Raw genomic sequence first — 25,264 nt, forward strand, 5'->3', positions numbered from 1 at the left:
TTATTCAGGTCATTGGTGAAATTTAAGTACACTTTGCTTAGAGGCTGTTTTCCTTCCTCTCCCAGGTTTTTACTGTTCAGTTCTTTCCAAATTTGTGACTGCAACAATGCAGGAAGAAAACTCATTTGACTTTTCTCCTTTGAGCAAACACAGATGACTCTCAGCAGCTGTGAGGCATATTGATTGGTTCCAGCTTGACTGTAGTTCAGATGAATCCTGTACCTCTACCCATAGTATGGCCATCATATGGATGTGCCTTAAGAAACTTAAAAGGGAGAGGAGGAGATCTGTGTTTTGTAAAGGAATGAACTTAGTGAGTTATATACATAACGTCTGTCTCTTCTTGTCCTCTTTTGATGCAGGGTTATTTGACTTAGTAGTTTGCAGTTCAGAGTGTTCTTTTGAGACTGCTTAAAGATAAAGGAATTTTCTGATAAGACTTCCTCTTTTAGAGAGAGATAGTAAGATGAAGCAGATGGCAGCCAGTGGTAAATCAAATTAAAGAATGCATCCTGTAATCAGAGGATGTTAGAAGTAGAAGGGATCCTAGAGGTCATCTAGGCTAAGGTGTCATGGACTCCTTTGGCAATCAGGTGAAGCCTATGGATCCTTTTTCACAATAATATTTTAAAATATATACACTAAATATATAGGATTACAAAGGAATTAGATTATATCAAAAGACAATTATATTTAATATTTCATTTTTTCCACCTACAAGTTAAAAGCAGTTTGTAACATTTGTTTTTAAAAATTTTGAGTTTCAACTTCTTTTCTTTGCTTCTTCCCCTTCCCTTGCCATGAGAGGGCAAACAGTTCTATATAGGTGATACATACGCAGTCATGCAAACATATTTCCATTAGTCATGTTATGAAAGAAAACAGACTAAAATCATGAAAAAGTAAAATAAAAAGTAGTATATCTTGATCTGAATTCAGACTACATCAATTCTTTCTCTGGGGGTGGCTAGTTTTCTCATATCTCCTTTGTGATTGTCTTAAATCTCTGTATTACTGAGAATAGCTGTCGTTCACAGTTGATCATTTTACAATATTGCTATTACTGTGTACAGTGTTCTTCTTGCTGCTTGCTTCCCTTTACCTCAGTTTATATAAAGTCTTATATTTTTCTGAACCCCCTAATTCTCATCATTTCTTATAGCATAATAGTAGTCCATCACAATCATATACTATAACTTGTTTAGCCATTCCCTAGCTCAGGTACATCTCAGTTTCCAGTTATAAATATTTTTGTACATATAGGTCCTTTCTATTTCTCTTTGGTTTTTACCTCCAATCAGTTTCCAAAAGCTATAAGAAGTTACCGTCAGTCAAAGAGTTCTCTGCATGAGATGCAGAGCTTGCCTATCATTTTTGCTCTGCTTAAGCCAGTTTCTGTTTTGTCTTTTAGAAACTACTTCTCTTTTGAACTCCTTTTTTGTTTTTTTTTCTTATTGGTTTCTCTAAAATATAGCTTCTAAAATCTCATAGCTTGGTGTCCTCATGAGTAGAATGATCTATCTCAAATTTATGTTGGAAAAAACCAAATGCATGACTATACCAGGTATGATGCTAGATATACATTTTGTTGTAGCCTCCAAACACTTTTATGAGTTAAAATTTCATAACTATATCCTTCAAAACTTTCATAGTTAATAAGCCAAATGGATTCCATGGCACTACAGCCACCCCACTTTTAGCCAGTACTTATGCCTTTAAACTTCTTTCAAACAGTATTTTTCAAAACTCCTTCAAGCTGATTTTTTTTAGCATGAATGTGCTTTTTCTGTCCCTTTCTGCAACTAAATTATATACATGCCAGAGGGGTATTAGGGTGAATGTCATGTGACCTGTGATTTCACTGTAATCAAACACCCTCAGCAGCTCTCTAGTTTAAGAATCCTCCCTATAGCAGTGGCCCAGAGTTTGGGGACTGACTGTGTAGAGTCACTGAATCCTTCCTGAGGCAGCCCTTTGTACCTTCTTATACTCCAAATATCATGAATTCTTATGTCAGCACTACCTAGATGTATTTCTCTGCAACTTACACTCACAAGGCAGCTCTCCTGTGCTACATATAGACTATTACATGGCAAGCATACACTATAATCACTAATAATATAATCTTTCTGACTTCATTATTTTTGTCAGCAGCATCACCATTTACCATCTCACCATATTTTTCATATCCAACCAATAACCAAGCTTGTTAAACCTTTGAGATACTTTTCGTATCTCTCCTGTTCTCCCTCTCTTCTCAGGCTTCTCACCTATACTCTTGCAGTAGGACCATACTTAGATCTAGAGTGAAAAGGGTTATTAGAGGTCATCTAGTCCAAACCCCTCATTTTACAGATGAGGAAACTGAGGTTCCAGGAGGTCAAGGAACTTGTCCAAGGCACCTAAGAAGTAAGGAGCAGAATACTCCCAAACAACATTCTCTCCCCTACTTCAATCCAGTTTTTCAGTGTTGCCAGACTAATCTTTCTTATGCATTGATCTGGTTATTTCATTCTCGAGTAGAAAAATCTTGAGGGACTTTTCTCTTACCAAGCAAGGAAACTTTTAATTCCTCTACTTGACATTCAAGACCCTCCATAGTCCAGTGTTATCTTATCATTCCAGTTTTGTTTCAGTCTCTTTCTTCCATGGAGTCTACCAGTCAGCAAAATTGGCCCATTTCCTCTTGTTTGACGATCTAAATCTTTAATTAGTTGAGGTTTCTAGGACTCAATGTTAGGCTGATCTTTTGCATCATTTGAAGGAGGCTTATTTAATTAACCAAGTCACAGAATTTACATCTTACCACTTAGAAGCTAGTCAAACATAGGCATGAATTTGAAAGTACCCAAAAAGTACCATCTTTCTCTTTCTCCAAAATTCTGAGAGCCTGTGATTGTCTGTTGTTTTTTAGTAATTTTTAAAAAACCAAACCAAACCCTTTACAACATTGTAAGTATAAAAAGGTAGCAATTAGGATTCTCTCTATATTACTGCTTGTTTATACAGATATTTGCTCATAAAAGTGCTACAGAAGATTAAAGAATAATCAGTCAACTTCTTGACTGATAACTTGTTCTCTATTAACTCTTTCAGGCAGTGGTGCTACTGCTGTGGTCCAGGCTGCGCTATGCAAACCTCGCCAAGAACGAGTAGCAATAAAACGCATCAACCTAGAAAAGTGCCAGACGAGCATGGATGAGCTACTAGTAAGTAAAATGAGTGGAACAGTTGCTGGTTTATCTTTCTTACATTCCAGGATTAATAAAAAGAATTAGGAAACAAAATAACAACTTGGGTATATTCGTTTTGAAGCATTTATTTCTTAAAGAAATGGCTACAAATTCCTTCCCTTCAAAATTTCTAGTTATTGTGATAATGACACATTTATGTTAAATTTAATTGCCTAATTAAATTAATATATTAAATTCAGTAAGCATTTCACAAACACCTGTTATATAAAAATCCTTGTGTTGAGTTGGAGAATACAGAGATGAATGAAACAAGGTCCCTTCCATAAAGAACTTATAGTTTAATTGAGTATGTCAACTGGAACCTTGGGGAGATAGATGGTCAGGTCATAAACAAGTAGGGGTGGGTAAGGACATACTTTCATTGATGATGAAAGATGGAAGAAAATAACAAAGGGGAAGATAGGAGAAGGGCAAATGTCCAAATTTCTAAACAGGATAATAGGGTGGAGATTGCACATTGTGGGCCAGTGAGCTTCCTGGCCCCGGCAAAATCCTAGAACTACTTAAAGACCTCTAAGTAGAATGCTCCAGAGATCTTGGTCCTTATGCTCTTTAATGTTTTAATTATTGTCTTGAAAAAAGACATAAGAAATATGCACAAAATTAGGAGGTATAGATACCATATTGAATGCTATGTTCTATATCTAGAAAGATTTCCACAAACTAGAACATTGGGCTGAATCTCACATTTTTTGATCTTGTCTTGTGATTTCATTGTAATTTCACTGAAAGTTATGAAACTTAATAGGAGTAAATGTAAAAACTTACACATGGGTCCAAAAAATCAACTTTACAACTTCAAAATGGTAAGGACACAAGAAACAGCAGTTTATCTGAAAAAGATTTAAGAGTGTTAATGTACTGCAAGCTCAGAATGGGTCAGCAAAGTGATACAGCATTTAGAAAAGCTATGTGACCTTAGGCTACATTAAGACAGGCCCTTAGTCATAACACATTCATAGCAGAGGGGAATGACCAATAGTCTTGAATAGTATCACATGAAGTTTAAATTTAAGTAACCAGGGATCTTTAGCTTAGGGAAGGGAAGACTTGGTACATGGAGCCAGAAACAATGAAGAGCAATAAGTTAGGTGACTTGTTGGATTGAGAGCCAATCTTAGAGGTCCTGGGTTCAAATTTGGCCTCAGATACTTCTTAGCTATGTGACCCTGAGCAAGTCACTTCACCCCCATCCTTACTGGTCTTCAACCTTGGAACCAATACACAGTATTGATTCTAAAAAAAAAAAAAAGGTCAGGGCTTAAAAAAAAAACAGAGTAATAAATTAATACAATTAAAGTATAATATTCTTCTGTTACAATAAAGAGTAATAGAATTTGTAGAGAGGAGGATGTAAGGAAGAAAATTTTTTCCAACATAGTTCATCATAAATTGAATGAGCTTTCTTTGTTTCATGACATCTTATCTCTGGATGACCATGTATAAGTGTAACTATTGGCCCACTGGGCCCAGGAAGCCTTGGTTGCTCACTCATTCCCACTGAGGGACACTTAATTCTGAGATCAAGTGGTTCAGTTCTAGGAAGCTTAGACTCTAAAAAGAGTGGCTGAGCTCTGGAACTTTTGTATTTTTATGTCCTCTCTCCAGAGTCTTATAGAAAAATCTACAATCTCATAGAAAAAAGTACAATGTAGATCAAGTACAGAACAGCTATTTATTTCTTTGACTAAGAAGAAATAAAAAAAAACACAACAGGCTCAGAAGCTGTCATTGAAAAAGATACAGAACATGCCGTCATAGTTGACCACTCCTATTAAAATCTCCTAGACACTCGATACTTAAAAATGGGAAATTTAGTGAGACTGTGCCATAAACATTTTACTTCTACTAAGGCCCTGTACTGTCAACACGATGCCTTCAAGGTTTCCGTCCTCTGGCAGGCTGGGCCAAGGTTTGGCCTTGTGCTTTGGTGTGTGGTCATCTCTAAGATGATCATCTATAGTGCAGCCAGTGCTAGTCAAGGGGCCCCAGATCTCCTGATCTTTTGAACTAATGAGGCTATCTCCAGGGCCACATAGGTCCTTCTCAGGATCTCTGTTTGGTCTTATTGTGGGAAAGAAACACAAAGCAGAAGCAGCAGCAAGGTCCTTGAGAACCCACCTTACCTTAGGCAGGTGTAGGTGACACTTACTGACTTATTGAGCCTTCCTTCACCAGAGGAAATACCTTAGTGAGATCCATTACACACATTCTTGTGGGAGGAGAAGGGTGAGAATAGAGATTGTCTTTTCTTTTAGAGCCTCCTGAGTGGCCATATCTTCCTAACTCGGTGGCCAGTTTTCTCTTAGGAACTCTCTTCCCTCTTTCTACTGACACATGGACTAAAAGATGGCAGCATCACCCATAACACCTAGTCCTTTAGCTCCAATCTAGCACATGGGGCCCTGAGGTGACCAGGGACTCCATGCATGTCCCATGTATGCCCCAACGAGGTGTCCCCCAGGCAGAACAGATCACTACTGCACACATAAGGAGATGATTCCTCTTTAGTTACTGATTGGACTGTATAACCTCTGAAATCCCTTCTAATTCTATGGATTCCAAGCATGAAGGTTAATTTCTAAAAATGCCTAGGGAAGGGCGAGATGAATCTGGGGATTAGTGAGCCTCTTGTATGACAGGAGGTAGTATGTCAGGAGATTAGTGAGATGATAAACTTGGAGTGGTATAGATTGGATAATTTCTAGGCTTTAGCTTCAGCCTGCTGAGACACTTTAAGGAGCTTTCTCTGATCAAGGTGGGTCTTGAGTGTTAATTTAGTTCAGTATACTTTCATTCAAAAATAAGAATTTTATTAGGCAATGGGGATTCATTTAATATTTTTTAATGGTAGTGACATGATCAGAATTGTTTATTAATTAGATTAAGGTAGCTGAATTGTGTAGGATAAATTGGAGGAGGGAGGTCTACAGAGGCAAGTAGATTAGCCAGAAAGTTAACTACAGTAATCCATCAGAGAGGTAATTAGATCCTGCTCTGTGGTGGTCATAGTGGTGGTAGATAAAGAAAGGAGACATCTTATTGGAGACATAATTTACAGGTAATTTTCTAAAGGACTTGATGGTTTTTAGGTATGGATTGATGGGCAAATAGAGATCATTTCCAACCTCAGAAATTCTTTGTTCATTAGACATGATAGTTGGTTGCATGTAGGGGGTGAAGAAGAGGAACATATATAGGAAAGCTAGGGAAAGCAGTGTATGTTTTGAGAAAAGAAAATGAGTTTGAGGTGTCACTAGGACTTCCAGGTACAAATACTAATGAGAAATTAGAGACTCAGTTCTAGAGTTTAAGGAAGAAGTCAGGCTTAAGGTTTATAACTTTGTGATTCATATGCGTTGAGATGACAGTTGGATCACTAAGAGTAGGGTTTAAAGGCAGAGGGTATAAAGAAAGAAAAGTCCTGAGGACAAATGTTACAGATGCTTTCACATATCTGACTTGTTTCTTATAATCACCTTGTATAAGATAGGCAGAGGAGGTGTTAATGTCTCTGTTTTATAAGTTAGGAAACTGAGGCTCAGATATTTCGCGTTGCATAAGGTCACATGGATAGCAAGAGTCAGAAGCCAGAACTTGAACCAACAGCTTTTGACTCTATCCAGAACATTGACTCATAAGAATTCACTATGAACCTGTAATTTACACGTTGCCATTGATCAGATCATTGCTATAGATCAGTGGTTCCCAAACTTTTTTGGCCTCCCACCCCCTTTCCAGAAAAAATATTATTTAGCGCCCCCTGTCACATACTATCACCGCTCCCTTAGTTATTCACTGCCCCCAAATGCACCTGTGGCCATCACCGTCCCTCTCGATTGCTGCAGCACCCATTAGGGGGTGGTGGCGCCCACTTTGGGAATCACTGCTATAGAGTTTGGATTTGGCTATTGGGAGGGAGCTTGTTTTTCCTATAGGCTATCCTGAGCTTTCTATTGTAAATGAAGTTCTTTATGTAATGATTGGAATTCCTCAATGTGGGTATGAAAGCCATGGCAAATTTATGGGACGGTTTGTGTATTTTCATCATATTTCCAGTGCCTGGCACATAGTATCTCATAAATGCCTATTGGTTGAGGGATTGATGGACTGATAGAACTATTGATTTTCCTGAAATGTCAGTATTAAATAAACAGCTTGGCTCCTGGTTATAAGTTGTCCAGCAAGCTGGGAAGAGTTTGAGCATTTAATCTCATAAATATAGTTATCTTTATGCCTGCCAATTTTATTTTTCCCCCATTCTGGCCATTTATGTGAGAATGCTGGAAAACTGCAGGGGAGGAGTTAACTGACTGGTTACTAAAACAGTAATCCCAGTGCAAATATTAGTCCAGCAGCTCCAAACAAGTTAGAAAGTATAATGACATTTGGCTCAAAATGAAGAAGGCTTTTGTTATATTCCGTACTGGGAATGAAATGTCATTAACAAGAGCTTTTTGTCTCCATTCAAAATATAGCTTTTATTTCAGGTTTAATTACAGTACACTATAGTTTAAATTGAGTTCACGGATAAAGCTGTAGTTTTCCAAATCTGCTTGGTCTTATAATTTAAATTAGGCAACATAATGCATGGATTTTGTTGGGCTAGAAACAACAGATTGCTTTGTTACAACTCAGATTAAGGAGAAAAGGTTTTCATAATCCAGTGTTAATTTTTAATTTGCATTTGCTTTAAACTGCCTTCAAAATTCCACCTTTTATGTGTTTGCCAGCCTTTTATACTTACTCACACTGTTAAATTATCCTGAGCTCCTTTTGTTTTCTGCTGATTATGAGTATGGTGGCTTGTGATCAGTATAGATGGAATAATTCCCTTTTTTATTCTTCCAGTTTTCAAAGTTACTTTGGTAGGGAAAAGAAAAGATTTACTACTTTTTGGAATATTTTTAATGAAAAGTATTAGGTAATGAATGTTTTTCTAGATGATGCCTCTTTTTTTTTTTTTTTAATATCAGTACTTTTGAGCCTGCTTACTTTTCAAAAGATCATATTTAGAACCTGATGGAGCCTTAGAGGTCATCCAGACCAGCCTTCTCATTTTCTTGATGAAGAAAATAAAGCTGAAAGACTTGCCCAATGTCACACGCTTAGTAAGTAGCAAAACCAGGATATAACTCAGGTTCTTTGCCTACAAAAATCCAGGACGCATTCCTCTGTACCACATTGCCTCAGGCTTTATTGTATTGTGTTCCTGGCTTAAGGGGGTGGGAGGTCAAATTATTCCTCATTTTTATAGATGGCACTTTTGATACTTGTACCTGAAAGTGCTAGAGTGAGTTTCTGGGGCATGAAAAACTGGATTTTTCTGTAACTTCAGCTTCTGGACCGTATTACTTTTCCTCTTAATTCAATTCAGTCAACATTTATTAAGTCATTATTTGCAAGACACTTGACACTCTTGAAGTTTTTTAGTACAGTTAGTTTCCCTTTTGTGTCTTTGAATAGGTAATAGTAGTGCTGATAGAGGATATAGGCCTTAATCAAGCAACTAAATTTATTAAATGCTTACCTATGAAGATACAAGTAAAAAAGATAAAGCCAATGAGATGACTTTTTTAAAGAGGGAAGGCAATAGCAGCTAGGGTGATCATATAGGACTTCATGAACAAGGTGATGGTCATGCTGAATGAAAAAAATGAATAGTTCTAAGAGATAGAGGGGTGAGGAGGAAGGGCATGCCAGGTGGTGGTGGGGTGGGGGTGGGTGGGATAGCTAGTGCAAAGGTAAGGGGAATAGGACGAAGAAGGCCAGTTTGGTTGGATCTTACAAATTCAAGAATCCCATAATAAGGGTCACAATGGAGAATATACTTCCCTTTTTATTTACTCAGATTGGGAAGCTTAGTGTAAGTGCCTTGGGAAGACAGCACCATTAATAGCCCTGTCTGATGAGGGCTAATGCCTCCTTCAACAGGAACTCTTTGTTGGTTAGAAGCAGGGGGTTAGTTGTAAAATTTGTGGCTTTTGCGGGTTTTTACAAATTTTTAAAGATATATTTTGTTGTGTTTACATTACCATCATATTGAGGGGAGGGTCTATCTATTTTCTCATGCCTGAACTCTTGCTTTTGACAAAATAACTTAAGCACAAATATCTGATAAACTGGCCCCCTATCTGACAATGTCTACAACAGTTCAGCTAGCAGTCTTTTACCTCTCCATCATGAGGAAGATTTGATCAATTTTATACAGTTTTCATTAGCAACGTAGTCATAGTTTTGGGATTCTGTCATTTAGTATGAGTGGAGCTTAATAAATATGTATGTATATATGTGTGTATCATCCTTTGTATTTTATTCAAAACTAAAAATTAGAAAGCTTGTTATTTTTTAAAAAATTGAAATAATAAGAACTTATAATCAATCGGCAAGTATTTATTAAAGGCCTACTATGTGCAGGTATAAAGAATGAAACAATCTCTACTCTGAATTGATTTACATTTAGATAAAAATATATCAAAGCTTACAGAATGCTCATGCATTTAACACTGCAGACTACCTTTCTCTCCTCCTGGCCACATCTCCCCTCTCTGGGTTTTCAGGACAATGCATTCGTCTTCTCCTGGCTTACCTCCTCCTGGTCTGATTGCTTTTTGGTCTTCTCTGCTTTCTTATCCTCCACATCACACTATCTACCATGATGACAAGTATGTGTTTAAGTATGCATAGTCTGATTAGAAAGTTAATAATAAATACAAATTTTTTAACTACAAGGTAGTTGGAAAAGGGGAGGTGTTAGCAGTTGGGGGATTGGAAGAAGTCGTTATCCATAAGAAGGTATTTGTGCTTTGTTTTAAAGGAAGTGGGAGACTGTGAGTTGGTAAGGAGGGAGTTCATTCCAGGCCTGAAGGATGACCAGGACAAAGACTTAGAAATGGAAGAGGGGGTGTGAGAAGGCTGATTTGGTTGGGCGTCAGGGTATGAGGCTGGAAAGGTAGACTTGGGCCACGTTGCTAAACGGAGGAAGGAGTGTATCTTCTCTCTTGAGTGGAGTAAGGGAGTCACTTGGTCTGAACTGCACTTCAGGAAAATCCTTTGGTTGTAGTGAAGAGGATGGGCTGTAGTGGGGTGAGATGTTAGGCTGGGTACCACTTAGGAGAGAAGGAGGTTATGAAAGTAGAATTGTTCGCTGATTAGAGACAGGAGATGAGAAAGAGTGTGGAGTTAGAGATGATAACTTATTGATCTAGTAATTTGGAAGGATAGTAATGCTTTTGATAGAAATAGGGAAGTTTGAAAGAGAAAAGGGTTTGGGGAAAGATAAGGGTTTAGCTTTACACAGGTTAAGTTTTAGATGTCTTTAAGACATTCATTTTGACATATCTAATGGGCATTTGGTGATGGGAGACTGCACCTCATGAGAAACAGATATTCAGTATCTTTACGTGAGAGTCGTGAATGGAGATGATAACCAAGACAGATTAAGGAGGGAAAGGAGGAGCCTGGTACAGATCTTCAGAGCACCCATAGTTAGGTGATATGATATGGAAGATAAGAAATCAAAGGAGACCAAGAAGGAGAAGTAATCAGACTGGAAGAAGATGAGCCAGAAGAAGAATGACAAGGTGTCTTGAAGACCTAGAGAAGAGAGATGTGGCCAGGAAAGAAGGGCAGTCTATAGTGTTAAATGCATGAACGTTCTATAATCTTTGATAGGTTTTTATGTTTAACCTTTTCATAAAGGGATTTAATAAATTTGGGCCTATGACACCTTTCATATTAAAGGAAAAAAAGTTTATACTACAACTTCTTTCAAGATACTTATATCCGAAGACTTTTCATTAACTTGTCCAAGATAAGCCAGGTAGCAAATAAATGATCTGGAATTCTACATCATTGCCCAAATCCAGATTTTTTCCTATCATGCCAGGTTGCCTTCTTTTTAAGTTGTAATACTGCAGTTGCCTGCAATTTAATTATCTCCCTGGATTTGGGTTTGGACAGTGTTTGAACATCCGGTATCTTAGTAATCCCTTCGTTCCCTGCATGTGTATTATATTCAGGATTAATACATGGATTTTTTTCTTTCCAGGTCAGTGCACTAGATCCTTTTGCAAACTGTGCCATGTGTTAACTAGAAGCCATTGTTCTTATAAGAAACAATGGTAGCTGGAGTCACAACCTACTGAGAGTGTTATGTCATAGGACGGTAGTTTACTCTGATATTAACCTTTTGCTCACTCATTCCTTGCTATTTAGCATAACTTCCTCCAATTGAGTTTTTCTTTTCTTTTTTTTTTAAGTGAATATTATAGGATAAGATCAATGATGATAGCTGAGGAAACTTTAATATAGAACCTTTAAATAAACTTTTTTTTTCTTTAAATTGCAGCAGAAATAGTCTGTGAATATGTTTGGTATTTATAGAAAAGTGATCATTATTATCTTAATAGTAGGCATCTTAAAGAGATTTTTCTCTAACTTGGAAAAAAAGTTTTAAGTTATAAACTGAGAGTTTTATTAGAACCTTTGCTGGGAAAGATGAAATTTAGTTACTTGATATATTTTGTTATGGAAAATTATGGTGGTTGAAGGGAATCTCTCTCTTTCTTTTTCTTTTTTTTTTTTTTTTGTTTTAATTCAAGTTTTTCTGGTTTACTTTACCTATGATTTTAATATAACTCTTTCTTACCCTGAGAAAGTATTTAGAATATGAAGTGTGGTAACCAAACTGAAAATAAGAGATTTTGAGTTAAGCAGCTTTTTGGGAGGAGGTAAGGAAGTAAAAGGTGTCAACAGATGCTAACATTACCAGAAGTTGGCACTTATGGGAAAATACTTTAAAAGTTTGAAACAAAGAGTTAGTGCCAGTTTACTTTAGAATTAAGGGAGAGAAAAAGATGTTAAGAAGATTAGATGATGTCACCAGTGCTAAATAACCTGAGTAAATTTTAATGAAACTCATCAGATTAAAGAGGGATTTATAATACTTTATTATTAGTTATTATTATTATAGTGCCTGGAGAAGAATTGAACTTTTTAGTAAGTATAAGAAGGAAGAATGTGAAAGTGGGAGGGTTGAATATATAGAAAGGTGTGGTTTTTACCTTGATGAGATGATATTTTATGCATTTAATGTCATGAGTTAGCTGAAAACTTTTAAACATATGTGTTCTTTTGTGCCAAGGAGATAATGTTGAATTCATCTTGACCAGTGATTCCCAAAGTGGGCTCTACCGCCCCCTGGTGGGTGCTACAGCGATTCAGGGAAGCAGTAATGGCCATAGGTGCATTTATCTTTCCTATTAATTGCTATTAAAATTTAAAAAAATTAATTTCGAGGGGGCTAAGTAATATTTTTTTTGGAAAGGGGGTGGTAGGCCAAAAAAATTTGGGAACCACTGATCTTGACAAATGCATCCTTTTGAGGGAGGAGGTAGTAGATAGACTGCTGGACTGTTAGAAATGGAAATCAGAAGACTTGGATTCAAATCCCACCTCTGACATTTTAGTAGCCAAGTAACTTTGGGCAACCTTTCTAAGCTTCAGCCTTTGTCATCTATAAAACAGGGATATTAATACCCACTTTTTAGGGTTGTTGTGAAACTTAAATGATATATTTAAAGCATTTTGTAAACTTTTTAAAGTACCACATAAATGTTCATTTTTTTCTCTGCTGTCTAAGCTTTAATATATGTGAAAACAAGTGTGCTATAATTCCTGGACATATTGTATAACTGCTTAATGTATTTTTGTGGCTAGCCTTTTAAAGGGAAGTAATAACACAGCTGTTATAGAATTATTCAGTAAGTATTGGTAGAATGACTATATTAACAAATGCTAGCAGTCTAGATTAGGAATAATCATGATACTTAGAGAGGTGATTTTCAGTGGCATGAAGCCATTAGAAAATAGAAGAATACAGGTTTGTCATTTGTGCCATTTCATCTCCTTTTCTTCAGCTCTCTACAATTTTATGAACAAGGAGATTTATATCTCCCTTCTAAGTGATGATGATTAGGAAATGAAATTAGAATAGGTAGGCCATTTTAAAAATTAAGCAATTCACACTAATGTGTAAATGACCATTAGGCTTTACTTGACCTCCCAGGGAATATTTACATTTTAAAATGGCTGTTATTCCAAATTAATCTTTAATCACAGTACTATGCCTTAGAGAAATGTTTGAACTTGACTGCTTTTTGAATGACCCATACCAATCTATGTCTCGGATTGCTTAACTCTCCTAATATCAGAATAGAGCCTGGTAACTTAGCATCTCATTTTTGAAAGACAGTTTACGTGGCTTAGGTAGTGTCCAACCATGATAACTGTTTGTTCTCTGTCTCTGTCTCTGTCTCTGTCTCTGTCTCTGTCTCTGTCTCTGTCTCTGTCTATCTGCCTCCCTCTCTCCTTAGTTCTGTTGCCAGTCTAAATCAAACTAAATTAATTGTTCCTTTAGTATTCTCTTTGAAAATGGTACCAAAGGACACTGTAATAACATGGATTTTCTATATACCAGTGATAAACTCTATATCTCTGGTCTCTGTTTATAAACTGTTCAATTATTCTGATTTTATCGAAATCTTTTTTGAAGCTGTATACACTTTCATCTTGCACCACCTTTGGGGAATGCCAATCAAATCAATAAACATTTTTAAAGTGCCTCCTATGTATCACCTAATATAGTAGCTTCTAGGAATATAAGAAAACAGAAATGACCAGTTTTGTGCTTAAGGAGTTTACCATTTTCATGCTTCAGGGGTTGCCTCCACTTCCTTTATGCAGAAATTTAGAGAATGAATCCTTGTTGACTCATGTTATAACTTCACATATTGTAGTAGAATATTAGAATTTGAGTCAGGAAGGTTTAGACTGAAACACTTGGTAACTTTGTAATTCTGGGCAAGTCATTAATGGTCCTCAACCTCAGACTTCTCGTCTGTAAAATGGGGACAATAATATCTTTAACATTAACTAATAAAACTCAAATGAAATAATTAGGTAAAGTGCTTTGCAAGCCCATATGGTGTTAAAAATAGTTTCTTTTTATGATAGACTTATTTATAGACTTTAATGTTATCACCTTTCAGCCTTTGCTTTTCTAGGCTCAGAAATCCTTTGAGGTTCTCTCTCATATACCCAACAACAGTAAATCTACTTCTCTTCTGCTTTCATGAGTAGTCATTAATATCACAGAAGCCACTGAGAGTTTGATACAGTTGGGAATGAAGGAGCGATGTTTTTAGTATGTGAAATGTCCTTTTGGCCAACGAGAGCTCTTTTCTCCTCCCTCTTGTAATGAAAGGATTGAAATGAAAGTAGTTGAAACCTTTTAGTTCAGCTGGGATTTTAAAGCATGTTGTTTCTGAGAGCTTAGAAAAAGTAGATATAGTTCTGGCTATGTGACTATTAAGGTCTTTATCGTGTAGTCATAGAGAGAGCCCTGATTAGGAGTCAGGAAGCCTCAGTTCTACTATGGGCTTTGCTGCTGACTTGATGAGTGACCTTTAAAATAATTTAAACTGGGATTCTTCTTTATTGAATCAGAGTAACCTGGAAGAGTTAGCATGTCCTAGTGGATGGAGAGCTAGCTTTAGAGGCAGGAAGTCATGGGCTTATGTCTCCTCTCTGCTCCATCCGGCGTCTGGGACCCTGGGCGAATCTCTTTACCTCCTCTGTTTGCCAGGCAGACCTCTAGGACCTTAAGTGGTAGAGAGATGCCAGTCTGCATTGGTAGAGAAAGCGCCTCTCTCTTTGCTCTCCTTGCACTGACTGACATCTCAGGTCTAAGCAAACATCACACATTACCTTCACTTAATAGAACTCATGACAGCAGTAGTGACCTGCAAGTGTGTTTTCTGGGGCATGGATTCTGTTTCCTATTTTCTTCATCATAAGGTCAGAAATGCCATTGGTTTGCTAAAAATTTTATGCTCTGTTAAGATAATAAAATATACTTGATTCAGTAAAACTTAAAAAAAATCACAGTGCTTCAGTTCTGCAAATGTCTCTGATTTCATTAGTCCAGGTATTCACTTTTCCAAAGCAGATAACTTCTGTACAAAGTAGAAGACAGTCTTTGAGAGTTGCTAAGGCTGAAAAATTCATTCTCCAGTGGGGAACCAGCCTGTCAATGGACCTTCCCAGACTTAGCTGAACTCTTGGATGGTAGACATGCTACCCGCTTAACAGAACTATATATTTATGCTTTTACTAAATTTGTACATTAATGACAAAAGATCTCTGATAAAATTTCACTTGTTTCACAAAATTTTACCAGTCATGGTGTGAAGGTATTTCTGGGTTCTAGAAGACCACTTCAAAGAGAGAGGTGATATAGTACGAGAGGCCATGTGTTATAGTAGATACAGTGATGGATCTGGAATTGGAAAGACTTGAGTTCAAATCTTCCCTTATACACTTAACTCTGTGATGCTGGGCAAGTCATTTCACCCTCTGGGCCTCAGTTTTATCATTTAATTGTAAAATTAAAATATGGGACTTGATGGTCACTAATTTCCATTTCAGTTCTGAATTTATGATCAAGAACCTAGATTCCCAAGTCCTGTGACAGTATATTGGCTGGCTAATGAGTGAGGTGAATAGTAGGCGATTGCTTTTTTTTCTATAATACATGAAACAAAAATACAAAGTCAACCTACAGGTCTGGTGGCATCCTTCTACTTCTGCATTGATTTGTTGTAAATTTGTTTTAGGTTTGTCCAACTCTTCATGACCCCTTTTGAGGTTTCCTTGGCAAAGATTTTGAAATAGTTTGCCATTTCCTTATCCAGGTCATTTTATAGATGAGGAAACTGAGACAAACAGTTACCTAGGATCATACAGTTAGTAAGTGTGTGAGGCCAGACGCCAGATCTGGTACTCTATCCACTGCACCACGTAGTTGCCCCATATGCTTTGAAAAGGAAGGAAAGGGAAATAGAACATGTTAAGAACCAAAGTTGTTCTTTTTTAAAATAATGACACTTTATTTTAATATTTAGTCATAAATGTTTTGAGTTCCCAGTTTTTTCCCTTTAGCCCCTACACAATATATCAGCCATATTGCTTCCTGCCCTTCCCCACCAAAAGCAAGAAAAATAAAGTGAAAAAAGTATGCTTTAGTCTGCACTCTCCAAAGTTCTTCAGTTCTTCCTGATGTAGGTAGTATTTTTTTTGAAAGACTTTCAGAGTTATCTTGGATCATTGTATTGATTGGAGTAGCCAAGTGTTTTACAGCTGATAATTATTACATTTCATTGTGTTCCTGCTGTTATTGTGTACAGTGTTCTCCTGGTTTTGCTCACTTTACTTTGTATGAGTGGATATAAATTTTACCAGATTTCTCTGAAACCATCCTGCTCTTCATTTCTTATAGCACATCAAAATCATAACCATATAACAAAACTTGTTCAGCTATTTTTCAATTGATGAGCATCTCTTCAATTTTCAATTTTTTGCTGCTACAAAAAGAGCCACTTATAAATATTTTTGTGAAAAATAGTTAATTTTCCAATTTTTTTAATCTCTTTGGGATACAAACCTCATAGTATTGCTGAGTTAAAGGAATACACAGTTTGATAGTCCTTTGGGTATAGTTTCAAATAGTTCTCCAGAATGGTTTGACCAAGTTCATGGCTACACCAACAGTGTGTGTATGAGTGTCCCAACTTTTTCATATCTTCTTTATTTAGCATTTTGCCTCTTGTCATGTTAGCCAGTTTGATTGTTATGAGGTAATACTTCAAGAGTTGCTTTAAATTACATTTATCTAAGCAATAATGATATAGGGCATTTTTTATATTCTCTAAGCAATAATGATATAGGACACTTTTTATATAACTATTGATAACTTTGATTCCTTCTTCTACATACTACCTGTTCCTATCCTTTTACCATTTATCAATGGGGGAATGGCTCTTATTTTTATAAATTAAGCTCAGTTAGCTATATATTTGAGAAATGAGGTCCTTATCAGAGAAATAGACTATAATTCCTGTGGGGCCCTCCACACTCCCAACTTTTTGCTTTCTTCAGTTTTTCATTGCATTGGTTTTATTTGTGCAAAAACTTTAATTTCATATAATCAACATGATCCATTTTATTTCCCATGATCTTCTCTTTTTTTGGTCATAAACTCCTCCCTATTTCACATATTTGAGAGATATGTTTTTTCATGCTCCCCTAATTTGTTTATGGTATCATTCTTTGTGTATAAATCATGTATCCGTTTTGATCTTATCTTAGAATATGATGTGAGATGTTGGTCTGTGTCTAGTTTATACCAAACTGCTTTCAGTTTTCCCAGCAATTTTTGTCAAATACTGAGTTTTTACCTTTAAATCTTGGATCTTTGGGTTTTCAGACCCTACATTACCACGGTCATTTACTACTGTGTATTGTGTACTTAATCTATTCTACTGATCCACCACTTTATTTCTTAGCTACTTTGAGGTTTGCTGCTTTATAAAGCCTGCCTTTCTTCACTTTTCTTTTCATTGATTCCATTGATAAAGAATCAAAATTCTTAAGACCATCTACAAAGTTTAATTTAACTGTCAGTAGTTCTTAATGTGTGATCTTTGTCCAAGACTGCATAATAAGACTATATTAACTACTTTCAGTTGAATTGAATCACATGTATATTGACATCTTCACTGTAAATAAAGGCAGAAGTAAAGAATTGTAGAAAATGGAAGGATAGCTTCTAAGTTCTCCTTAAATGAATAACGACTCTTGAGGAGGTGGTTTCGTTCTGTGCTCCAAAGCAATAAAAACCATCATTTATGGAACACATTTGAGGAGAAAGAGAAGTAGTGAAATTCTGTTGAGAATTGGATGAGATCCTCCTAACCAGTACTTGGTGACTTCAATGTGAACAGAAGCAACAACTTCTATTTCCATAGTACTTTGTACAAAGTGGCTTCCTTACAACAACCTTGAGAAGTAGGTAGTATAAAGAGGATGCAAAGAAGAAAGGTCATTAAAAAATAGACTATGTGGCCAGGTATAAAGAAAGAAAAGAAGTCCAAGGCATTTTAGATTGTTTAGCAGTTTCATGCCTGTAGGTCATGAATACTTTATACAAGAAAAGAGCCCAAAGTGCATAAGGTAGTAAGGACCATTACCAAAAACAACACGTTTCTTTATTGCAGAAAAATAATCTCCCCCAAAGCCAAACACATTTGACTTAGTAGAGCAAAATGCTAGCCTGAAAGCCTCTTCTCTATCAAAGTGTCTTGTTTGTGCATAATGTTATCATGCAAGATTGTTTTGACAAATCGGCTGTAGAAATTATTTGGATTTGTTTGTCATTTGGAGGTAATGTGGAATCTTGGACATAACCTTGGCTCTTTACCAGGAATACCTGGGCTCAGGTTTTGCCTTTGACCCATACTGAATGTGTGTGACCCTGGGTAAGTCACTCTCAGGGCTCTAGGCAGCTCTCCATGAGTGAAATATGTATTCTTCATCCCCTTGGAAATAGACTTGTGATTGAATTGATATAGGGAACCTGAGGCTGAGGAAACTCTCTTGTAGATTACAGATTGAAGAGATTGATCTGAGATTGCTGCTGACAAGGGGACTTGAGTGTCCTGAGATACTCCATAGATCCTGTGTTCAGGTCTTTAGATGACTTAGAGTAGCCTCTGAAATTCTGTTTTGCATTCGTTCTCTCTTCTCCATTATATCTTATGCAGTGCTCTCAAACGAATCACTCTTAAAGCATTGCTTTGATTGGGTCATTTCCTTCCTAAGAAATTGCCTGTTGTGCCTCTTTAGGATTGATTAAGGGATTAAAAACTCCATATTATATAGCTTGACTATTTGAAGACCTCTATAATTGGTCTTGGTTTGCCTTTGTGGGCTACTTTTGAATTCCTTACTAAATTGAGTCTTTCCACTATGGCTAATTCCATTTACTGTCTTGCCAACACAACTTGTACTTTCTCCCTTAAGGTTTTATTTACATCTTTGCTCCCTCCTGAAATTTCTTCCCTTCTTTTCCTCTCCAAATGTAATTTATAATTAAAGACCCAATAGGACTCCTCCATGATCACTGCAGCCTGAACTGACCTTGCTCACAGCTTAGCACCTATAATACTTATTGCCTGGCATTCTTCACTTGGAAACAAATCATATATTCCCTTTTGATATGGATTATTGCCATTAAATGCCACTTATATTTTATGTTATAAAAAAAAACAACACCTTACCTTTTGTCTTAGAATCAATACTGTGCATTGGTTCCAGGACAGAAAAATGGTAAGGATTCAGCAATGGGGGTTAAGTGATTTGCCCAGGGTCACACATCTAGGAAGTGTCTGAGGTCAAATTTGAACCCAGGACCTCTTGTCTCCAGGTCTGACTCTCAGTCCATTGAGCTAACCAGCTGCCCCCATCTTATGTAATTAAAAAAAAAACCCTTAGTTTCTATCTTAGTAACAACTCTTAAGACAAAAAGGTAAGGGCTAGGCAAATGGGTTAAGGGACTTGCTCAAAGTCACATAGTTAGGAAGTTTCTGAGGCCAGGTTTTGAACCCCAGTACTCTAGACTTCAGGTCTGGTGCTCTGTTCACTCTGCCGTCTAGTTGCCCCTGTCTTATATGATTTCTTTTCCTTTTTTTTTTTAACCCGTAACTTTTACCTTAGAGTCAGTACTCAATATCATTTACAAGGCAGAAGAGAGCGGTAAGGGGTAGGCAGTCGAGGCTAAGTGACTTGCCCAGGGTCACACAGCTAGGACATGTGTGAGGCCAGATTTGAACTTAGGACCTCCTGTGTCTAGGCCTGGTGTTCTATCCATTGAGCCACCTAGCTGCTCTATCTTCTGAAAATTTTAAATCTTTTGTGTTTTGTCTTTTCTTCTTCAACTAGATTGTAAGTTTTTTAGTGGCAGGCCATGAGCAAAACACTTAAACTCAGTATTCCAGGCAAATGTGTAAATTGTAGCGAAGGTACTGACCTACAATGGTTGAGAAAGGAGGTTCTTCACCTGAGAATTCCCTAGCTCCAGTCCTTGCCCTTAAATATTTTCAGAAGAAGAAAAATAGAAATCTTTGTAGCTTTCTTGTATTTTCCTTGAATTTCTATCCTCAGTGCTTAACACAGTGCCTGGCACATAGGAAGCACTTATTAAAAATGCTGGTTGCTTTAGCCTGTCTCAACTCTCATATGGCAGACATTCTTTTACATTTACATACACATTATGTCCAGTTTATCTCTTTCGCTGGGTTAGCATCTATAGCTAGTATCTCTTTTCACTTGACACCATTTTATAAAAGGATTTTATAGCTTTTTTGATGCTGGCATCTTTAGGTCAACCAAGAATTTCCTTCGTAACACTGCTTTCTTTCTTGATGTAGTAGCCAGGCCATTTTGGGATTTCTGTTTTAAGAAAATAAAACTGCAGTGATTTTCTTGGCATGGTGGATATTTTTCAAGTTATTGAGGGGTAAAGCTTGTTACTGTCTTGATTTATCCTGCTTAGTTACTTACAGTATCTGTGGACCCAGGGCAGCCTCTTTTTTAGTTTAAAGTTTTTTTTTTTTCAACTTAGCTTTGAAAACTAAAAAACACAAAAGTTGTTTTCTAGGGACTTTTGGTGTTTTCTTCTGTAGTAAAAAAAATTGAAGTAATTCTTTCCTTTTTATAGTCTGAGTAACTCATAAAGAAGCTTGAAGCCATTGAAAGTAAGGACAGTGGTTTTTTAACAAGTTCCATCTTTGAAAATGGTTGATTTTTTTTTCTTCTATGGTTTTTGTACTAAGAATAATTTTGAGTATTTCATAAACCATTAAAAAGTTTTCTTTTGGGTAGCCTGGGGGCTTCTTTTGAATCATATGGGCTTCCTTTGAAAACATTCTTTATAGTTATGTCATATAATAAAAGTAATAAATGCATTTTGTCTTATAGTAATTTTCTTCTGTAAAGGTACACGCTTAGCTCTACTTTGGGTGAGTCATTTTTTCTTTGGTGGCTATTTAAGAGATGGGCTTTTGGGAGACTTTACTAACATCTCATCGGTTTTCACCTAGGCATTCATTTCATTATTTTCTTTTTTTGTGGTCACTAAATTAGGATCACAAAAAGAAATTCTCACTTTTTAGGCATCTTTGTTGAATATGAACTTCTTTATTGAACAGATGAAGGTTATGGTATTACTCCCCTTTTCTGCTTTCTGTGTTACTAGAGGGACCTGTGTTTTTAAAAATTCATTTGTTGGCACTAATGTCTTGATAAAATAATGTTTATGAATTTGACTACCTGGAGTTGGTTTAGACATCATCTTTCTCTTTGAACAGGCTGCCCCTAGAGTCTAAAAGCACTACCTTCTTCCTTATGAATGAGGCTTAAGTACTGCCTCCGACCCAAGACCTTTCCCTGTCCCAAGTGGTTAATAGTTCTTCCCCTCTTGAAATTACTTTGTATCATGAATGAAAAAAAAAATCACCATTTCTAGGTTCCATCTATCTGTCCTAAGGGGCAGGGATACAAATATCCAAGTGAAAGTCTCCTGGGCTGTGGTAGAGTGGTACACTCTCATGGGGGAAACACTTTGGTAGAGTAGGGTCCTGGAGGAGGAGAGGGACAAAGACCTGAGGGACCAGTGGCAGCCCTGATTGGATCATAGTTTCAGAATTGGAGCAGGCAAGTTAGAGGGTAGGTGGTGATGCACAGGAGTACAGGATAGGATTGTCCAGAAGGTGGCTCTGAAGTAGGGAGTCAGAGGAAGCTCCTGGAGAGGCAGCACCAAGAGATGGGGAACACTCCTAAGGCATGTTCTCTGGTCCAGGTGTCTAGGTGCCCGTACTGTTAATTTGAAAATATTTGTGTTACTTATTTGTGTGTGTGTGTTATATCCCTTCCCACCAGAATGTAAGCTTCTTTAGGGCAGCAGCTGTTTTCTTTTTTCTTAGTATTTCTCCTTCCTTCCAGAAGCTTAATACCTTACAAATAGTAAGGTATTAAATTGAGTTGGTAACAATCAGATCAGCACTGGATTCTGTTTGATCCATTTTTATCTCCTTTTGCTGGCCTTTTTCATGCCTTTCATTCAGTCAGACATTTGAAGTTCTTAAGTGTTTTCTTAAATTATTTTGAGAAAGGTGTTGATTGTAGCTTGCTCCAAACTGTTTTTGATGTCAGATAGCAACATTGCCAATGAAATAAAGACACTTGTGTAACATGGTGAAATAGAAACACTCACATATGACATTCAGGTGGTACTGGGGAGGGGACAAGGTAATAAGAGACAAGTTTGGCTATTTATGCAGTGAAAATGGGGCAGAAGTTTTGGATTGAAAGCTTATTTTTAAGACAGATCAGTTCACAATTAATGCCCTCTTTCTCAGCTTTAGGACCCTCTGAGAACCCTCATTCCTAGATTGGTCAGCCCCCCACGTTTAGAATACACATTGTTTTCAAAGTTGTTTCCTCAGTGGTTTAGTGCTCCTTGCATTTTCTCAATGGAACAGTGTTCTAAGCAAAGCTATTTCCATTTTGAGACAGGCTCATATCTTTTCTTGATGAAGGCCTACCAGCAAGATTGGAGACTCTCCAACTCTTATTAGATGATCTCTAAGTTTCTTTTTGGCTCTAAGTCCTTTTCTTTTATGCGTACACAGTGGGAGTAGGGATTATTCTAGCTCCAAGCCACTGTGGGAATGGGGAAGGTGCTTAAGCAGGTTCTCAACTGATGAGAAGGAAACTGTTCATGAATTGAAGTACAAACATGTCAACAGTGCATTATATTTGACACATTTTTGCCACCTCTCCTCATATTACTGAGCCTATATGCCTTTCACACACCTAAGCTTATTAAGTTTCCCCTGGAGTGTGGTGCTATGTGTGTGCTTTGTAGTGATATCAGGGGAGATGCTTGATAGGAACACTTGAGTCTGGGCTGACTCTTTCTCCCCCTCTATTCTTTTCTGGGTAACAGAGCCTGGTCTGCCTACTTAGTCCATTTTCCTTGCCACCACATGGGCTTTTCTTGAATTTTCTTTCTTTTCCTTCCTCACCACAAAACAGAATGATTATGACAGTTTCTCATCTCTCTTCTTGTCCTTGACCTTTTAAGGTTCTCTAGATTTTTTTGGGGGGAGGTGGTGGTTTAAATGGCTAAAAGTACTGGAAATACACTAGGTAGAAAATGTTGCTCCTCTTTCCTCCTACCTCTTCTCCTACTCTCATTCTTCCCTTTCCTTTAAGGAAAGATAAAAGTGTTTCCTTTGTGATAATGGTGACTCTTTGGGTTCCCAAGATGGAGGTAATATTTCTTTATATTTTAGAGGAAGCCATGTCTCTGAGTTTACTGCACATTTCATCCTTGTTATAGAATAGGACTTTTAGGAGAGAGGAGGAGAAGAAATGAGCTAAGGTTTTTGAAGGGAATAACTGGCTCTCCAGTAGTGCATTATAACTGACTCATTTCTGCCACCTCCCTCCCACCCAATATTGCAGGTTTTATAGGCCCTTGATACAGAGAGACATTTTGGAGTCGGTGGTCAGCCCTGACAGCACAATGAACATTCATCTGGGTAGTTGAGAAGCTAGGAGTTGGCGTGGATGGGCCAGGTCCAGGGTATCAAGCTATGTATGAAGGGAAGGTGGGAGAAGGGATATTTTGAGGAAAGGCTGCAATAGAAGGAGAAATGGGAAAAGAAATGCTGATTCTTGGGTAGCCATTTGTATATTATATGAATATATACATATATATATATACCTAGGGCCTTAAGACTAGACTGATTGAACAGTTTACATCTTAGCTAGCTCTCTCGTTAAATTTATACTCCAAGGCTCATTTGGCCCATGACACTAAAATTACTCTCATCATATAGTGGAAAGAACATTTTCTCTGGAGTTAGAGGGCTCAGGTTCAAATCCTATCTCTTGTTGATCACAGCCTGTTTGGCCTTAGGGAAGTCACTTAACTTCCATGAGACTCAGTTTCCTCCTTTCCAACATGAGGCCTGGTTGGTCTCCAAGTCCCTTCCAGCTAGACAAATAGCAAGATACACACATAAATGCATATGTGTGTGTGTGTGTGTGTGTGTGTGTGTGTACACACACACACACACACACACAGCCTCACAAGTCCTTTTGTTATATGTTTGTATGCATACACATATACCTGTTGTATATATACATATACTTATAGCATACATATATTCTAAATACACACATACATATACCTGTCAGCCTCTGTTCAGAGTTTATCAAGAGAAGAATTAGGAATCAAAGATTTCAGGACATTTTGAAATTCTTTGCTTTCTTCTTTATTACTTTTTTTTAAAAAAGGGATACTTTTTGCACAGTTTTGACACTGTTCAAAATAAATCATAATTTTTGCTTTGCTAAGAACTGAAAATGAATACTAGGGACACAAAGATAAAAACAAGAATCCATGCCCTTAATGGAAAATGAAGGGAAAGGTAGAAACGTGATTTTTTAAAAAAATTTAAACATTTATTAATATTCATTTTTAACATGGTTACATGATTCATGCTCCTACTTTCCCCTTCACTCCCTGCACTCCCCCCACCCATGGCCGATGCACATTTCCACTGGTTTTGTCATGTGTCCTTGATCAGTGATTTTTTTTTTTTTAAATAAGGAAAGGAAGTTCTCAGTTTAAGAACGCCAATTTAAATATACATATTCATTATATAAATTTTAAGTATCTATTAGAGCTCTAAAGTCACTTTCATAGTTGAAAAACATAAACATTTTATGAGTAACTTGATTTTCAGAAGGCATATTTAGGATATTTACATAGATAACCAGTTAAATTTGTTTACTTTTTTTGTTATAAACTGTGGAACATTTTAGGAATCTGGGGTCACTTTAGTCTTTGAAGTTTATGAGAAGGAGTTAAAAACTTGAGAAAAGAAGAAACTATTCTTAAATTAGTACTTTAGTAAAACAAAATATATTCTCCACAGTGCCACAGATAGAAAAATTCTTCTATTAGCAATGGATTTGAAGGAAAGAGCAGTGCCCCCTGGAGGTAGAAATGTAATTTTGTTCTTTCAATTTAGAGTCCT

The 25,264-nt window shown here is 36.9% G+C and overlaps 1 protein-coding gene across 1 annotated transcript in view; it reads left to right on the forward strand.

Annotated features, from left to right (window-relative positions):
• The window catches only part of STK39 (serine/threonine kinase 39), a 315,180-nt gene that overhangs the window by 66,855 nt on the left and 223,061 nt on the right, over positions 1 to 25,264 (forward strand). Inside the window, exon 5 of the mRNA XM_044669100.1 lies at positions 3,097 to 3,209. Within this exon, the coding sequence (XP_044525035.1) occupies positions 3,097 to 3,209 (113 nt within the window). The remainder of the gene's footprint in view (positions 1 to 3,096; positions 3,210 to 25,264) is intronic.

This window comes from Gracilinanus agilis, chromosome 3, assembly GCF_016433145.1.
Source record: "Gracilinanus agilis isolate LMUSP501 chromosome 3, AgileGrace, whole genome shotgun sequence".
NCBI lineage: Eukaryota > Metazoa > Chordata > Mammalia > Didelphimorphia > Didelphidae > Gracilinanus > Gracilinanus agilis.